Source organism: Cherax quadricarinatus, chromosome 5 (genome assembly GCF_038502225.1).
Source record: "Cherax quadricarinatus isolate ZL_2023a chromosome 5, ASM3850222v1, whole genome shotgun sequence".
Classification (NCBI taxonomy): Eukaryota; Metazoa; Arthropoda; class Malacostraca; order Decapoda; family Parastacidae; genus Cherax; species Cherax quadricarinatus.
Window position 1 is genome coordinate 53026813 of NC_091296.1, and position 20870 is coordinate 53047682.

A 20870-nucleotide genomic window follows, 5' to 3' on the forward strand; every position below is an offset into this window, starting at 1 on the left:
CCTACACACAGTATAACTGGTGTACCGTACTACACCTACACACAGTATAACTGGTGTACCTTACTACCCCTACACATAGTATAACTGGTGTACCTTACTACCCCTACACACAGTATAACTGGTGTACCTTATTACCCTACACACCGTATAACTGGTGTACCTTACTACCCTTACACACAGTATAACTGGTGTACCTTACTACACTTACACACAGTGTAACTGGTGTACCTTACTACACCTACACACAGTATAACTGGTGTACCTTACTACACCTTCACACAGTATAACTGGTGTACCTTACTACACCTACACACAGTATAACTGGTGTACCTAACTACACCTACACACAGTATAACTGGTGTACCTTACTACCCCTACACACAGTATAACTGGTGTACCTTACTACCCCTACACACAGTATAACTGGTGTACGTTACTACACCTACACACAGTATAACTGGTGTACCTTACTACACCTACACACAGTATAACTGGTGTACCTTACTACACCTACACACAGTATAACTGGTGTACCTTAGTACCCCTACACACAGTACCTTACTACACCTGCATACAGTATAACTGGTGTACCTTACTACACCTACACACAGTATAACTGGTGTACCTTACTACACCTACACACAGTATAACTGGTGTACCTTAGTACCCCTACACACAGTATAACTGGTGTAACTTACTACACCTACACAGAATATAACTGGTGTACCTTACTACACCTGCACACAATATAACTGGTGTACCCTACTACACCTACACACAGTATAACTGGTGTCCCTTACTACACCTACACACAGTATAACTGGTGTACCTTACTACACCTACACACAGAATAACTGGTGTACCTTACTACCCCTACACACAGTATAACTGGTGTACCTTACTACCCCTACACACAGTATAACTGGTGTACCTTACTACCCCTACACACAGTATAACTGGTGTACCTTACTACACCTACACACAGTATAACTGGTGTACCTTACTACCCCTACACACAGTATAACTGGTGTACCTTACTACCCCTACACACAGTATAACTGGTGTACCTTACTACACCTACACACAGTATAACTAGCGTACCTTCTACACCTACACACATTATAACTGGTATACCTTACTACACCTACACACAGTGTAATTGGTGTACCTTACTACCCCTACACACAGTATAACTGGTGTACCTTACTACACCTACACACAGTATAACTGGTGTACCTTATTACTCCTACACACAGTATAACTGGTGTACCTTACTACCCCTACACACAGTATAACTGGTGTACCTTACTACCCCTACACACAGTATAACTGGTGTACCTTATTACCCCTACACACAGTATAACTGGTGTACCTTACTACCCTTACACACAGTATAACTGGTGTACCTTACTACACTTACACACAGTGTAACTGGTGTACCTTACTACACCTACACACAGTATAACTGGTGTACCTTACTACACCTACACACAGTATAACTGGTGTACCTTACTACACCTACACACAGTATAACTGGTGTACCTTACTACACCTACACACAGTATAACTGGTGTACCTTACTACCCCTACACACAGTATAACTGGTGTACCTTACTACACCTACACACAGTATAACTGGTGTACCTTACTACACCTACACACAGTATAACTGGTGTACCTTACTACACCTACACACAGTATAACTGGTGTACCTTACTACACCTACACACAGTATAACTGGTGTACCTTACTACACCTACACACAGTATAACTGGTGTACCTTACTACACCTACACACAGTATAACTGGTGTACCTTACTACACCTACACACAGTATAACTGGTGTACCTTACTACACCTACACACAGTATAACTGGTGTACCTTAGTACCCCTACACACAGTATAACTGGTGTAACTTACTACACCTACACAGAATATAACTGGTGTACCTTACTACACATGCACACAATATAACTGGTGTACCCTACTACACCTACACACAGTATAACTGGTGTCCCTTACTACACCTACACACAGTATAACTGGTGTACCTTACTACACCTACACACAGAATAACTGGTGTACCTTACTACCCCTACACACAGTATAACTGGTGTACCTTACTACCCCTACACACAGTATAACTGGTGTACCTTACTACCCCTACACACAGTATAACTGGTGTACCTTACTACACCTACACACAGTATAACTGGTGTACCTTACTACCCCTACACACAGTATAACTGGTGTACCTTACTACCCCTACACACAGTATAACTGGTGTACCTTACTACCCCTACACACAGTATAACTGGTGTACCTTACTACACCTGCACACAGTATAACTAGCGTACCTTCTACACCTACACACATTATGACTGGTGTACCTTACTACACCTACACACAGTGTAATTGGTGTACCTTACTACCCCTACACACAGTATAACTGGTGTACCTTACTACACCTACACATTATAACTGGTGTATCTTACTACACCTACACACAGTATAACTGGTGTACCTTACTACACCTACACACAGTATAACTGGTGTACCTTACTACACCTACACACAGTATAACTGGTGTACCTTACTACACCTACACACAGTATAACTGGTGTACCTTACTACCCCTACACACAGTATAACTCGTGTACCTTACTACCCCTACACACAGTATAACTGGTGTACCTTACTACACCTACACACAGTATAACTGGTGTACCTTACTACACCTACACACATAACTGGTGCACCTTACTACGCCTACACAGTATAACTGGTGTACCTTACTACCCCTACACACAGTATAACTGGTGTACCTTACTACACCTACACACAGTATAACTGGTGTACCTTACTACAATTACAGTTTAACTGCTGTACCTTACTACACCTACACACAGTATAACTGGTGTACCTTACTACACCTACACACAGTATAACTGGTGTACCATAGTACCCCTACACACAGTATAACTGGTGTACCTTACTACACCTACACACAGTATAACTGGTGTACCTTACTACACCTACACACATTATAACTGGTGTACCTTACTACACCTACACACAGTATAACTGGTGTACCTTACTACACCTACACACATTATAACTGGTGTACCTTACTACACCTACACACAGTATAACTGGTGTACCTTACTACACCTACATACAGTATAACTTGTGTACCTTACTACACCTACACACAGTGTAACTGGTGCACCTTACTACACCTACACACAGTATAACTGGTGTACCTTATTACCCCTACACACAGTATAACTGGTGTACCTTACTACACCTACATACAGTATAACTTGTGTACCTTACTACACCTACACACAGTGTAACTGGTGTACCTTACTACACCTACACACATTATAACTGGTGTACCTTACTACACCTACACACAGTATAACTGGTGTACCTTACTACACCTACATACAGTATAACTTGTGTACCTTACTACACCTACACACAGTGTAACTGGTGTACCTTACTACACCTACACACATTATAACTGGTGTACCTTACTACACCTACACACAGTATAACTGGTGTACCTTACTACACCTACATACAGTATAACTTGTGTACCTTACTACACCTACACACAGTGTAACTGGTGTACCTTACTACACCTACACACAGTATAACTGGTGTACCTTACTACACCTACACACAGTATAACTGGTGTACCTTACTACACCTACACAGTATAACTGGTGTACCTTACTACACCTGCACACAGTATAACTGGTGTACCTTACTACACCTACACACAGTATAACTGGTGTACCTTACTACACCTACACACAGTATAACTGGTGTACCTTACTACACCTACACACAGTATAACTGGTGTACCTTACTACACCTACATACAGTATAACTTGTGTACCTTACTACACCTACACACAGTGTAACTGGTGTACCTTACTACACCTACACACAGTATAACTGGTGTACCTTACTACACCTACACACAGTATAACTGGTGTACCTTACTACACCTACACACAGTATAACTGGTGTACCTTACTACACCTACACACAGTATAACTGGTGTACCTTACTACACCTGCACACAGTATAACTGGTGTACCTTACTACACCTACACACAGTATAACTGGTGTACCTTACTACACCTACACACAGTATAACTGGTGTACCTTACTACACCTACACACAGTATAACTGGTGTACCTTACTACACCTACACACATTATAACTGGTGTACCTTACTACACCTACACACAGTATAACTGATGTACATTACTACACCTACACACAGTATAACTGGTGTACCTTACTACACCTACATACAGTATAACTTGTGTACCTTACTACACCTACACACAGTGTAACTGGTGTACCTTACTACACCTACACACAGTATAACTGGTGTACTTCACTACCATATCATAATTGGAAAGAAACCTGATATAGTTTATTTAACTAAAATTAAACTGGAAAAGTGTATTTCTAGTGAGGCTGTATTTGCAAGAGATCAGTCAGTGTTGAGAAGAGACAGCGTAGGGAAGGAAGAGACAGCGTAGGGAAGGAAGAGACAGCGTAGGGAAGGATGAGACAGCGTAGGGAAGGATGAGACAGCGTAGGGAAGGAAGAGACAGCGTAGGGAAGGAAGGAAGGAAGAAAGGAAGGAGGAGGACTGGCAATATTGGTAAAAGACTTTCCTCAAGTAATGGAAACTGAAATCCAAAATACCGAAAATATTGAAATTTTCGGGATGAGAGAAGACAGTAACGATCAGAAACTGTTCGTAGTAAATGTATATAAGAGAAGAGTTGCATAAGATAACTGAGGGATTACATAATATACTTAGGGAACTGTTGATGAAAAGTAACCGTGTTGAGCAAAAACTGATTGTACTTGCAGATTTTAACTGTAAAAAATTAAATTGGGCAGCTTATGAGGCTGGTCAGTAGATGTCTGTCATTTATCGACAGTTTTTTATGCATGTAGTGTTTACTTCAACAACGGACGAAATTATCAACATAATCTATTTAAACCCACTTGGAAAGAATAATTATCTTCTAGTGGAAATAACATGTGTAGTGAAATATGTTTTAGCAAATGAAAAAAAAATGGAAATGTAATGGAAATGAGAGGAAGTTAAATCTGGTCATATGAAGAATATTGACTGTGGCAAAATGTTAAAAATAATAGGGAAGAGAAGGTGATGTAAGAGTTACGTATAAGTAGCAAAAATTGTCACCGGAAGATCATATATATGAAATTGTTAGAAACTTGTATGTTTCACTGACAAACTATAAAATAACTTACAAGTATATGGATGGTGAAGTGTTAAGAAAGATACTTATAATTTATATTAGATTATGCAGGTGTTGTGTGGAGTCCACACCTGGAAAACACAAAGGTAGGTAAAGAAATGTTCAGTGTTCATATAAGAGCTACAAAATGGCTGCCAGAGTTGAACAGTACGAACTATGATGAGAGGATGAAAATATTAAAAAATTTACCCATGATGGTTGATAGTAGGGAAAAAGGAGACATAATAACTACATACAAGGTCTTGAAAGACTTGAAAGTTTAGATAAGGATTTCTTAGTAGCTGCAACAGGGATAACAATAGATCACTGTTGCTAATTAAGGAAAAAGTAGAGTGGAAAGAACAGCAAAAAAAATTTCTCAACAGAGTGGTTGACGAGTAGAATGTATTAAAGGAGGAATTAGCAAGTACCGCAACCAGTGGAGTTTTTAAAAATATATGATGAACAGGAGGAGACACAACGAGCATAATTCTTCTACTGTAACTACGAATACTAGTTAATTACACACACACTCTCTCAGCAAAATTGAATATAGACGACTCAGGATGAAGGAGTTAGAGACTCATTAGGAAGGAGTGAGAGACATCTCAGAAAAAAATGACTGAGAAACGTCTCATTAGGAAGGAGTGAGAGACATTTCAGGAGTAAGAAACGTCTCATTAGGAATGAGTGAGAAACATCTTAGGACTGAGAAACGTCTCATTAGGAAGAGTGAGTGACGTCTTATTAGGAAGGAATCAGAGAAGTCTCAAGAGGAAGGAGTGAGAGACGTCTCATCAGAAAGAAGTGAAAGACTTACCAGATATCTCTCAGTAGCCACAGAGACAAGGATGAGGTCGTCTCCCACCCTCACTTTCTCACCCTCAGATCTCTGTTTGTTGGCAGGATGTATCGTCCACCAGCACGACTCTCCTGCAACAGTCAAAACCCAACACTCACAACGCCACAGTAATTACTCTTGCTATATACCTGTAAATACAAGCTACAGGTACGTATGGGCGTGGCTCTTGGTATATACAAGTAACAGGTGGGTATGGGCGTGGCTGTATGCAAGCTACAGTTGTGTATGGACATGGTTATTGTTTTGTACAAGCTTCAGGTGTAGATGGACGGGGATGTTGGTGTATACAGCCTTCTAGTGTGTGTGGTCGTAGCTGTGGGCATGTACAAACTACAGGTTTGTATGGTCGTGGATATGGGTGCATACAAACTGCAGGTGTGCGACCTTGGTATTGGTATATATAAGCTGCAGGTGTGGGTGGGCGTAGTTGTTGGTATATGCAACCTGCAGGTGTATGTGGGCGTAGCTGTTGGTATATACGACCTGCAGGTGTATGTGGGCGTAGTTGTTGGTATATACAAACTGCAAGCGTTTATAAGGCGCAGTTGCTGGTATATACAGAAGAGTGATCCTGTGTTTACGTTATTACTTTAAGCTTGTTTTTGTATGTAATACACAAGTAATCCGCACACAAGTTTCATTCTCCTGTATGCCGGTTATTTGTGTGTTGTTCCAGTCACGGAATTGTGCCTTTTTATTCTTGATTTGTGTTTGTGACTTACATGTTTATGTTCTGTCAAACTAATGGGCGCTCCTTGACATCTGTTTACAATGATAATTATGTATTTAGAGACTTAACACAAATATTACAACAGTTGTGTCAGGAAGCACTTCGAAGGAACACGGAATATTATGTATCCACAGACTTAACACAAATATTACAACAGTTGTGTCAGGAAGCACGTCGAAGGAACACGGAATATTATGTATCCACAGACTTAACACTAATATTACAACAGTTGTGTCAGGAAGCACTTCGAAGGAACACGGAATATTATGTATCCACATAGTTACACAACACAAATACTACAATAGCTGTGTCAGGATTGTAGACTTCAGAGATGTTCTTACCTTTGGTGTGTTCCTGAAGACCAACATCGAAGGCCAGTTTATCTCTTGACGAACTGGTGGAGAGACAGGCTAGGCACTGTAAAGACAGAGGTATAGTGAGTACAGTGAAGAGGTTCCCCGAGTTTTTCTACTCCCAGAGCCCGACCTTGGACCAGGCTTGTCTGATGCTTGTCTGGTCAGTCAGGTTGTTGCCATTTGCAACATCCCATCAACTTTTATTCAACCAGAGCTGCCACACTTTAAAATATACATACGAACTGCCGACTTCCACACTAAAATGCACAAACATTGCCTACTTCCACACCCTCTAATATATACACAAACTGCCTACTTCCACACCCTCTAATATATACACAAACTGCCTACTTCCACACCCTCTAATATATACACAAACTGCTTACTTCCACACCCTCTAATATATACACAAACTGCCTACTTCCACACCCTTTAATATATACACAAACTGCCTACTTCCACACCCTCTAATATATACACAAACTGCCTACTTCCACACCCTCTAATATATACACAAACTGCCTACTTCCACACCCTCTAATATATACACAAACTGCCTACTTCCACACCCTCTAATATATACACAAACTGCCTACTTCCACACCCTCTAATATATACACAAACTGCCTACTTCCACACCCTCTAATATACACACACATACACCTAACATGTTCAGACATGAACTCAAATTAAGTTGTAATAAACAACTGTCAATGAATAAACAGAATGGTGGACGAGGGGCTCGAACTGAGGTCCGTAAATTGACAAACGCTCTACTGTCTCCTAATAGGAAGTATTCAGAGGTAATAGTGACGGAATGTAATACAGTATTACCTCTGAATCCTTCCTATTAGAGACCTGGGTTAGCCGGACTGTCAATGGACCGCGGTTCGTACCCCTCGTTCACCCTTCTGTTTATTTATGTTCAAACATGTTTCAAAGAGGCAAAGTTGTTACTCTAGAGGGATATAAAAGGTTACTATAGTTCCTGAGTCCTGTATATTGAGTACTGCAGCTCCTGGGCAATGATTTTTAGACAGTAAGTGCTTTCTATACCTGTATGTTATAGCATTCATCTATGCACGAGTTCATTCTCAGTAATTAATAGTAACTGCCGGTGTGGCAGTCATGGTAACTGCTGGTGTGGCAGCCATGGTAACTGCCGGTGTGGCAGTCATGGTAACTGCCGGTGTGGCAGTCATGGTAACTGCTGGTGTGGCAGTCATGGTAACTGCCGGTGTGGCAGTCATGGTAACTGCCGGTGTGGCAGTCATGGTAACTGCTGGTGTGGCAGTCATGGTAACTGCCGGTGTGGCAGTCATGGTAACTGCTGGTGTGGCAGTCATGGTAACTGCTGGTGTGGCAGTCATGGTAACTGCTGGTGTGGCAGTCATGGTAACTGCCGGTGTGGCAGTCATGGTAACTGCCGGTGTGGCAGTCATGGTAACTGCTGGTGTGGCAGTCATGGTAACTGCCGGTGTGGCAGTCATAGTAACTGCTGGTGTGGCAGCCATGGTAACTGCCGGTGTGGCAGTCATGGTAACTGCCGGTGTGGCAGTCATGGTAACTGCCGGTGTGGCAGTCATGGTAACTGCCGGTGTGGCAGTCATGGTAACTGCCGGTGTGGCAGTCATGGTAACTGCCGGTGTGGCAGTCATGGTAACTGCCGGTGTGGCAGTCATGGTAACTGCCGGTGTGGCAGTCATGGTAACTGCTGGTGTGGCAGTCATGGTAACTGCTGGTGTGACAGTCATGGTAACTGCTGGTGTGGCAGTCATGGTAACTGCCGGTGTGGCAGTCATGGTAACTGCTGGTGTGGCAGTCATGGTAACTGCTGGTGTGGCAGTCATGGTAACTGCTGGTGTGGCAGTCATGGTAACTGCCGGTGTGGCAGTCATGGTAACTGCTGGTGTGGCAGTCATGGTAACTGCTGGTGTGGCAGTCATGGTAACTGCTGGTGTGGCAGTCATGGTAACTGCTGGTGTGGCAGTCATGGTAACTGCTGGTGTGGCAGTCATGGTAACTGCTGGTATGGCAGTCATGATAACTGCTGGTGTGGCAGTCATGGTAACTGCTGGTGTGGCAGTCATGGTAACTGCTGGTGTGGCAGTCATGGTAACTGCCGGTGTGGCAGTCATGGTAACTGCCGGTGTGGCAGTCATGGTAGCTGTTGGTGTGGCAGTCATGGCAACTGCCGGTGTGGCAGTCATAGTGCCACTCTCACTGGCCTTGCACTCTTAATTAATTCTCTACAATGTCGTGTATGTCATACACCCATTAGCGTGTACCAGTTCAGTTGCTATCAACCATCACGGTGATCTATACACAACCATCCCACCATCATCAACTATCACGGTGGTCTATACACAACCATCCCACCATCATCAACCATCATGGTGGTATACACAACCATCCCACCATCATCAACCATCATGGTGGTATACACAACCATCCCACCATCATCAACCATCATGGTGGTATACACAACCATCCCACCATCATCAACCGTCAAGGTGGTATACACAACCATCATCAACTATTATGGTGGTATACACAACCATCCCACCATCAACCATCATGGTGGTATACACAACCATCCCACCATCATCAACCATCATGGTGGTATACACAACCATCCCACCATTATCAACCATCATGGTGGTATACACAACCATCCCACCATCATGGTGGTATACACATCCATCCCACCATCATGGTGGTATACACAACCATCCCACCATCATGGTGGTATACACAACCATCCCACCATCATGGTGGTATACACAACCATCCCACCATCATGGTGGTATACACAACCATCCCACCATCATGGTGGTATACACAACCATCCCACCATCATGGTGGTATACACAACCATCCCACCATCATGGTGCAGGAACACACCCCTCCAGGTCAGGCTCTTGGCAGCACACTATGGATGCACTCATAATCTATAAGATTGGGGCAACGAGGGCCAGGAGCTGTGACTCGAACCATACAACTACACACAGGCAAATACATACTACCTCATTCATGATGAAGTGTTCTTAACTGAATAATAATAATAGGATAATAATAAGTAATAATAATAACAATGATAATAACAAGAGTGGAGTCATCACTCACCATCATGGAGTTCATGTGTCTGAGGAGAACAGCGTTGCCATACAGGAGAGTTCGGTGGCCCGAGCCCGTACCTTTACCCTGAGGAATATACAGCAGTGGTAGAATACAAGTGTAGGTATACCCACTCCATAGTATCCTACACCCACTTCATAGTATCCTACACCCACTCCATAGTATCCTACACCCACTTCATAGTATCCTACACCCACTCCATAGTATCCTACACCCACTCCCTAGGCTCCTATACCCACTCCCTAGTACCCTATATCCACTCCCTAGTACCCTATATCCACTCCCTAGTACCCTACACCCACTCCCTAGTATCCAACACCCCTCCTTATCCTATACCCATAGCCTAGAACCCTACACCCATCCCAAGTATCTTAGACCCACTAACTGGTATCCTACACTCACTCCCTAGTATCCTACACCCACTCTCTAGTAAACCTACTGCCTAGTAACCTACACCCTTTCCTTAATATCGTGCACTCCCTAGTACCCTACACCCACTCTTTGGTAACCTACACCTACTCCCTAGTAACATACACCCACTTCCTAGTATCGTGCACTCATTCTCTAGTACCTTACACCCACTCCCTAGTACCCTACACCCATTTCCTAATATACATATATATATATATATATATATATATATATATATATATATATATATATATATATATATATATATATATATATATATTATTTTTTTTTTATTATCACACTGGCCGATTATCACCAAGGCAGGGTGGCCCGAAAAAGAAAAACTTTCACCATCATTCACTCCATCACTGTCTTGCCAGAAGGGTGCTTTACACTACAGCTTTTAAACTGCAACATTAACACCCCTCCTTCAGAGTGCAGGCACTGTACTTCCCATCTCCAGGACTCAAGTCCGGCCTGCCGGTTTCCCTGAATCCCTTCATAAATGTTACTTTGCTCACACTCCAACAGCACGTCAAGTATTAAAAACCATTTGTCTCCATTCACTCCTATCAAACACGCACGCATGCCTGCTGGAAGTCCAAGCCCCTCGCACACAAAACCTCCTTTACCCCCCTCCCTCCAACCTTTCCTAGGCCGACCCCTACCCCGCCTTCCTTCCACTACAGACTGATACACTCTTGAAGTCATTCTGTTTCGCTCCATTCTCTCTACATGTCCGAACCACCTCAACAACCCTTCCTCAGCCCTCTGGACAACAGTTTTGGTAATCCCGCACCTCCTCCTAACTTCCAAACTACGAATTCTCTGCATTATATTCACACCACACATTGCCCTCAGACATGACATCTCCACTGCCTCCAGCCTTCTCCTCGCTGCAACATTCATCACCCACGCTTCACACCCATATAAGAGCGTTGGTAAAACTATACTCTCATACATTCCCCTCTTTGCCTCCAAGGACAAAGTTCTTTGTCTCCACAGACTCCTAAGTGCACCACTCACTCTTTTTCCCTCATCAATTCTATGATTCACCTCATCTTTCATAGACCCATCCGCTGACACGTCCACTCCCAAATATCTGAATACGTTCACCTCCTCCATACTCTCTCCCTCCAATCTGATATCCAATCTTTCATCACCTAATCTTTTTGTTATCCTCATAACCTTACTCTTTCCTGTATTCACCTTTAATTTTCTTCTTTTGCACACCCTACCAAATTCATCCACCAATCTCTGCAACTTCTCTTCAGAATGTCCCAAGAGCACAGTGTCATCAGCAAAGAGCAGCTGTGACAACTCCTACTTTGTGTGTGATTCTTTATCTTTTAACTCCACGCCTCTTGCCAAGACCCTCACATTTACTTCTCTTACAACCCCATCTATAAATATATTAAACAACCACGGTGACATCACACATCCTTGTCTAAGGCCTACTTTTACTGGGAAAAAATTTCCCTTTCCTACATACTCTACTTGAGCCTCACTATCCTCGTAAAAACTCTTCACTGCTTTCAGTAACCTACCTCCTACACCATACACTTGCAACATCTGCCACATCCATATCCATCCAAATCCATAAATGCCACAAAGACCTCTTTAGCCTTATCTAAATACTGTTCACTTATATGTTTCACTGTAAACACCTGGTCCACACACCCCCTACCTTTCCTAAAGCCTCCTTGTTCATCTGCTATCCTATTCTCCGTCTTACTCTTAATTCTTTCAATTATAACTCTACCATACACTTTACCAGGTATACTCAACAGACTTATCCCCCTATAATTTTTGCACTCTCTTTTATCCCCTTTGCCTTTATACAAAGGAACTATGCATGCTCTCTGCCAATCCCTAGGTACCTTACCCTCTTCCATACATTTATTAAATAATTGCACCAACCACTCCAAAACTATATCCCCACCTGCTTTTAACATTTCTATCTTTATCCCATCAATCCCGGCTGCCTTACCCCCTTTCATTTTACCTACCGCCTCACGAACTTCCCCCACACTCACAACTGGCTCTTCCTCACTCCTACAAGATGTTATTCCTCCTTGCCCTATACACGAAATCACAGCCTCCCCATCTTCATCAACATTTAACAATTCCTCAAAATATTCCCTCCATCTTCCCAATACCTCCAACTCTCCATTTAATAACTCTCCTCTCCTATTTTTAACTGACAAATCCATTTGTTCTCTAGGCTTTCTTAACTTGTTAATCTCACTCCAAAACTTTTTCTTATTTCAACAAAATTTGTTGATAACATCTCACCCACTCTCTCATTTGCTCTCTTTTTACATTGCTTCACAACTCTCTTAACCTCTCTCTTTTTCTCCATATACTCTTCCCTCCTTGCATCACTTCTACTTTGCCGTATGTGTCTTTTAAATCCCTTCTCGGCTACGCCATACTTCAACAACTTGTCCCACTAGCTGCCCTCACCTAATTTCACAATTTGTAAGGTATAAAGAAACAGGATCATTATCATAAAACAGTGAGGACGTGGAGTGAGCTTAGTATGGTTGTGTTGGTAAGAATATCTATGCTAAATGATTTAAGCACGATATAAAAGACGAGATTCAGACATAGAGCCATCTGTGGAAGATGTTACTTATATTTCAATAAGAAACGTTTAGTATAATTAGTCATACAATTTATTGTAACATAAATAATAAAGAAAATGGGAAGAATCTGAATAGTGGTAACTAAGGGAGCATGAGGAATAAATAAAAATCTACATTCAGGCAAGGGCAACTTAGAAGGTAATGGAAGGGGTCAAAGTTAAGGTGAAAGTAGCTGAAGGCGGTAGGAAGGCAGTTGAGAGCTGAAGGCAGCAGACGGAAGCTGAAAAAAGTTCAAAGCAGCAGGTGAGAGCTGAAGGTAGACGAGGATAAATGAAGGCGGCAGAGAGAAACTGAGAGTAGGAGAAGGTAACAGATGGCAGGTGAAGACAGAAGGGGGCAAGTAAAGACAGCCGGTATACACAAGAACAACACATCGGGAAGTGTCTTCGTTTCCAGTGATGTCTGTTAGCCTAACATCAACTTCCTTATAGTTCTGAACATCATCCCAGTGTACCAACATGTAAGATATATTATTTTATATATGTGAAATCATTAAGTTAAGCTATTTAGCACAGACTGACATATGGTATAGTACAGATGATATACACTAGTGGCATGCTCCAGTAGTATTCTGCTTGTCATATTACAAGGGTAGTAGAAACAGATGTTACTGTCTTCAGGACATGGAATGGTCATACAACTTATTCATCTTCTCCTAATTAGCATCTGTAATACTCTTGTCTGGCAAACACTACAAACATTTCATTATTTATGTTAGGAATACTTATTTGTATTTTACTAATATTATTTTATTTGGAGAATAACATATCTGAATAGCAAGAAATCCTCCCTTGAAGTGAGTTAAAATATAGTCATTGGTGGCAATGAACGTCTCAAATTATATCCTGAAGGATTTGAATGGATGAACACGGAGATTACTGTATTTGCTTCGGCTACGGAATTCAAGAATTTAGAACGTACGTTCATGAGGAATTCTTTATAAAGACGACACACTTGCCCTGTGCGAGGTGGGACCCACAACTTGTCAAAGTGCTTCTGCAGGATACAACTATCCAATACTTGGAAGCTTGGGATGTTTATAACGGATAAATTTAATTTGTCTCACTGAAAAAAGACACAGTTTAGTTACTCAAAGGTAATGTTTACGTCTCGATATGAATGAGAAGTTTTAATAGCTGGAATGAATCAATAACGCTTTAATCTAAGACCAGTAGGTTGGATTTGGCCTCTGATGTTCTTGTGCAAATCTAACAGTCAGGACTTGGCCAGTCATGCTTTACTGCAAGTCCAGTACTCAGGCCAGTGACTCTCTACTGTAAGTCCAGTAGTCAGGACTTGTCCTGTGACGCGCTACTGCAAGTCCAATATTATGGATTTGGCCAATGGCCATTGACCAAGTCTAGTAGTCAGGACTTGGCCAGTGACGCTGGTTTGTGGCCCTCTTAGTGTAACTTCAGTTTTTATCACTTAATCAACTGGCTCAGTTATGATTACTATTATGTTATACGTATCGAGGTGATATTGATAATATTCCAGTAAGAATAGTCTGAAATAATGAAATTATTTTTTACCGGCCAGCGTTAGCACTATTTTTTCCACAAAGAAGTGTCTGTTAACATACGCTTCACGAATGATGATGAAGCAACACGAGGAGAGGGAAGCTTTATTTATATCTACAATACAAACTCAGGGAGCTAAGAATTAGCTAAGATTCTGGTAATTCAATGGAATAAAGGTGGAGGAAGTGAACTCAAATTTTGCATGTCAAGTGTTGTTGGCCTCCCAGTAAAAAAATTCTGATAAAATTGTATGGGAGTGAAGTTCAAATAACCACTCATAAAAATATAACACGGATCAGAAAAAAAATATAATGCATCAGAGATCTTCCATGATCGAAAGAGGTCATGTCACAGTCTCCCTCACCACTTCTAGTTACATCAGTCCCCTTCCTGGAGAAAAGAAAGAAAGGGTAGGAACCTAGCACTTGCATTTTGTAAATTCTGAGATGCCCATGTTAAGAACATCTTTAGTAATTCATAAATAGTACATGGTATCGGGTAACTATAATTCTCTAGGAGATTAATAGAGGGGGAGAGCTGTGTTCTATGATCAATGAAACTGGTCGTTGATAAAGGTCGCTTGACATGACCTCTCAGACGACGGTCAAGGTGTGACGTGCCACTATCTGTTCTTATGAGTGTTTGAAGCACGTCGCAGCCCTGGTGTCGCCGAGCAGTGGAAGTTTAATCTTATATTGCAAGAGGGTCAAAGGTGCTTGAGGGTCGGGCAGGATCACACCACTCGGCCCCTACCTTGCCTCGCCGCCTCTACTTCCTTCAACACCTGGCCCATAGTGACCATCCACACCTGTATGCCTGCGTTTATAACCTACTACTCATAACCTGGGTTGGTTTTACCTCACTGTACTATAGTTATAATGTTCTACCAGACTCCTCTATACGAAACTGCCTGATGACTTGCTCTACTTTCATACACCTAGAATAACGCATCCCCAATTTATGCTCCACAAATAACTTACTGCTGTGAAATCCTCGTATATATTTTCATTTAATCGAATGTATTCTCTGGGTCATCAATGTAAGTTTTCTGCTAACATGATTTAGCAGTGATCAACTCTGTGAGTAACTCCTACAAAAATGACTAATGATTAATATGTGAGTAACGTCGACAGACGTGGCTTGGCAGAGAGTAATCTATGAGTAATGCTCGAAGACACGTCTTGGCAGCGACTAGCTCTGTGAGTAACGTAACATGAAACTTTTTGAGATCTGTTGTGGAGTCAGTGTTCTCAAGGAGAGAAGTCTCATTACTAAACACAATGCCATACAAAGTAAAAAAAAAACTGCTCAAGAGCTCTTTATGTGTGTTGAGAGTATTGCAGCTGTAGTGTTGTGTCTGCCTCTAGTAAATATATTTAACACTGTCTACTTTTCTTTTCTTCCACTGTCTACAGATTACCGCGGTCTGATACTGTCTAAAGTTATTCTTACCTTTTCACCTACATTATCATAATAAGAGAGACTATCAACAATGTTATCAGAGCCTACTGTTCTGACTGTATTTGAACATTATGAGGCTAGCCACATCTCACTTCCCTCCATGATTACATTTTAACATACACGAACGTTGACCACGCCAAGCATATACTCCTACACCTACACCCAGATGTTGCTTAGTTTCTCCTCTACGTTGACTCACGAAATCGTAATAACACGATTGCAAATAAACCACGGTACGGGTGGGGTTAGAACTCCAGGCATATGTACTGACCTGGAGTTTTACGACTCACTTACCAGGAGTTTTAACCCCACCCGTACCGTAGCTTCTTCTCTCTACCTAGAGTGGCGAGGGGGTCCCTCCTTACCCTGGTCGTCAATATGTTACAAGCAATTGACAAGATTAGTCCTTCCACCCTCAGCAGAATCATTAAACAACAAATATTACCATATTAACTACTCTAATATTTAGGTGTACTTTTTATATTTACGTTCACTACCAAGAGTGAAGAGAACTACTGTTTAGTTTGTCTTTATGAGCTCTAAATACCATCTGCGTTAAAACTAGATACAGTGTGAGAGTTGAGTACAAGAGCTGTGCCCAGGATGAGACCAGTGGCCTTCATCACTCCTCAATACCACCCTAGAGTACTGATATGAGGAGGGACAGTAGAACACCCTAGATCTCCACTCTCCTTGTAAAGTAAGGGTAGGGACCACGAGACTACCTGTTCCTCGTCTCTATCCTCCATGGGCAGTAGGGAAGAGGCAGGATACATACGATTAACTGTCCCTCTAGGCTCTATCCCCTACTACCAGGAGAGACTTTGCCAGTCTCTTCTGAAAAAAGCCGAAGTCAACATCTACTGCTTAATGTGCATGGGAAAATAATGGATACTGTGTGGAAAGTAATGCCGTCTTAGTCGGTGAAGGAGGCGAGGTGGTGAGCGAGGCAGGGCGTCCGCATAATGTTCTACTTACAACGGACTGGTTCTCCTGAAAAATAGCAAAATGTTCAGGTGAGATTAGGGTGAGGCTGGCGAGGCGGACGACCCTGAGACTAGTCACTGCCTCGCGATGCTGCTGCTCAGGGGCTGCCGTTAAAGGATTCCGTTAAGGTGCCATTAGGGGCTGCCGTTCAGGGTCGCCCGACCTGCCTCCTCTTTTACCCTTACACTTACTACCAGGATAAATTTTTCGTGTTTATCCCACAAATTAATTTTAATCATCAGTTCAGAATAAGTGTTTTTGAGTTACACACTAAATATTTCTTGATAGGTGTTAGATGCGTGAATCTCGTACCCTAATACAGGACCTCTGGAGTTATCTAGTTACAGCAATACAATACCAAGTTACAGCAGCGGAAGTAGCAGCAATATCAGTAGCAAGAAAGTGGCAGCAGCTGCTGCTACAGACGCCGCTGCATATTCTCATAATCTGTTCCTCTAGTACTTACAAAACGAGGGATATAGAAAATTGATACAACCAGGAAATTCTTCGCTCTCTTTAAGATCACACTGATACACTTCACCACCATCTACACACTGACACAGTCCACCACCACCTACACTAACACATCCATCTCATCACCACCTACTGACACTGTCCATCCACCACCACTTACACTGACACCATCCACCACCAAATACACTGACACCAACCGCCACCACCTACACACTGACATAGTCCACCACCACCTACACTGACACCATCCACCACCACCTACACTGACACATCCACTACCACCTACACTGACACCAGCCACTACCACCTACACTGACACCATCCATCACCACCTAGACACTGACATAGTCCACCACCACCTACACTGACACCACCCACCACCTACACTGACACCATCCACCACCACCTACACTGACACCATCCGCTACCACCTACACTGACACCATCCACCACCACACTGACACCATCCACCACCTACACTGACACCATCAACCACCACCTACACTGATACCATCCACTACCACCTACACTGACACCATCCATCACCATTTACAATGGCACCATCCACCACCGTCTACACTGACACCATCCACCACGACCTACACTGACACCATTCACCACCACCTACACTGACACCATCCACCACCACCTACAGTGACACCATCCACCACCACCTATACTGACACCTTCCACCGCCACCTACACTGACACCATCCACTACCACCTACACTGACACCATCCACCACCACCTACACAGACACCATTCACCACCACCTACACTAACACCATCCACCATCACCTACACTGACACCATCCACCATCACCTACACTGACACCATCCACCACCACCTACACTGACACTATCCACCACCACCTACACTGATACCATCCACTTCCACCTACAGTGACACCATCTACACCATCCACTACCACCTACACTGACACCATCCACCACCACCTACACTGACACCATCCACCACCACCTACACTGACACTATCCACCACCACCTACACTGACACCATCCACCACCACCTACACCATCCACTACCACCTACACTGACACCTTCCACCACCACCTACATTGACACCATCCACCACCACCTACACTGACACCATCCACCACCACCTACACTGACACCATCCACCACCACCTACACTGACACCATCCACCACCACCTACACTGACACTATCCACCACCACCTACATTGACACCATCCACCACCACCTACACTGACACCATTCACCACCACCTACATTGACACCATCCACCACCACCTACACTGACATTATCCACGACCACCTACACTGACACCATCCACCACCATCTACACAATGATATAGTCCACTACCATCTACACTGACACCATCCAACACCACCTACACTGATACCCTCCACGACCACCTACATTGACACCATCCACCACCATCTACACAATGATATAGTCCACTACCATCTACACTGACACCATCCAACACCACCTACACTGATACCCTCCACGACCACCTACATTGACACCATCCACCACCACCTACACTGACACCATCCACCACCACCTACACTGACACCATCCACCACCACCTACACTGACACTATCCACCACCACCTACACTGACACCATCCACCACCACCTACACCATCCACTACCACCTACACTGACACCTTCCACCACCACCTACATTGACACCATCCACCACCACCTACACTGACACCATTCACCACCACCTACATTGACACCATCCACCACCACCTACACTGACATTATCCACGACCACCTACACTGACACCATCCACCACCATCTACACAATGATATAGTCCACTACCATCTACACTGACACCATCCAAGACCACCTACACTGATACCATCCACGACCACCTACATTGACACCATCCACCACCACCTACACTGACACCATCCACCACCACCTTCACTCACACCATCCACCACTACCTACACTCACACCATCCACGACCACCTACACTGACACCATCCACCACCACCTACATTGACACCATCCACCACCACCTACACTCACACCATCCACCACCACCTACACTCACACCATCCGCCACTACCTACACTCACACCATCCACGACCACCTACACTGACACCATCCACCACCACCTACACTCGCACCATCCACCACCACCTACACGGACACCATCCACCACCACCTACACCGACACCATCCACCACCACCTACACTGACACCATCCACCACCACCTACACTGACACCATCCACCACCACCTACAATGACACCATCCACCACCACCTACACTGACACCATCCACCACCACCTACATTGACACCATCCACCACCACCTACACTCACACCATCCACCACCACCTACACTCACACCATCCGCCACTACCTACACTCACACCATCCACGACCACCTACACTGACACCATCCACCACCACCTACACTCACACCATCCACCACCACCTACACGGACACCATCCACCACCACCTACACCGACACCATCCACCACCACCTACACTGACACCATCCACCACCACCTACACTGACACCATCCACCACCACCTACAATGACACCATCCACCACCACCTACACTGACACCATTCACCACCACCTACACTGACACCATCCACCACCACCTACACTCACACCATCCACCACCACCTACACTGACACCATCCACCACCACCTACATTGACACCATCCACCACCACCTACACTCACACCATCCACCACCACCTACACTCACACCATCCGCCACTACCTACACTCACACCATCCACGACCACCTACACTGACACCATCCACCACCACCTACACTCACACCATCCACCACCACCTACACGGACACCATCCACCACCACCTACACCGACACCATCCACCACCACCTACACTGACACCATCCACCACCACCTACACTGACACCATCCACCACCACCTACAATGACACCATCCACCACCACCTACACTGACACCATTCACCACCACCTAC

The 20870-nt window shown here is 43.7% G+C and overlaps 1 protein-coding gene across 13 annotated transcripts in view; it reads right to left on the reverse strand.

Annotated features, from left to right (window-relative positions):
* Positions 1-20870, reverse strand: part of RyR (Ryanodine receptor) — a 388707-nt gene that overhangs the window by 232083 nt on the left and 135754 nt on the right. For 9 of the 13 annotated variants that reach the window (XM_070101964.1, XM_070101924.1, XM_070101957.1 and 6 more), the window contains exons 4-7: positions 17407-17421; positions 10377-10454; positions 7236-7311; positions 6123-6235 (exon numbers count right to left, since the gene is read on the reverse strand). In XM_070101964.1, the coding sequence (XP_069958065.1) occupies positions 6123-6235; positions 7236-7311; positions 10377-10454; positions 17407-17421 (282 nt within the window). The remainder of the gene's footprint in view (positions 1-6122; positions 6236-7235; positions 7312-10376; positions 10455-17406; positions 17422-20870) is intronic. The other 4 variants (XM_070101968.1, XM_070101970.1, XM_070101962.1 and 1 more) reach the window with 1 other exon arrangement.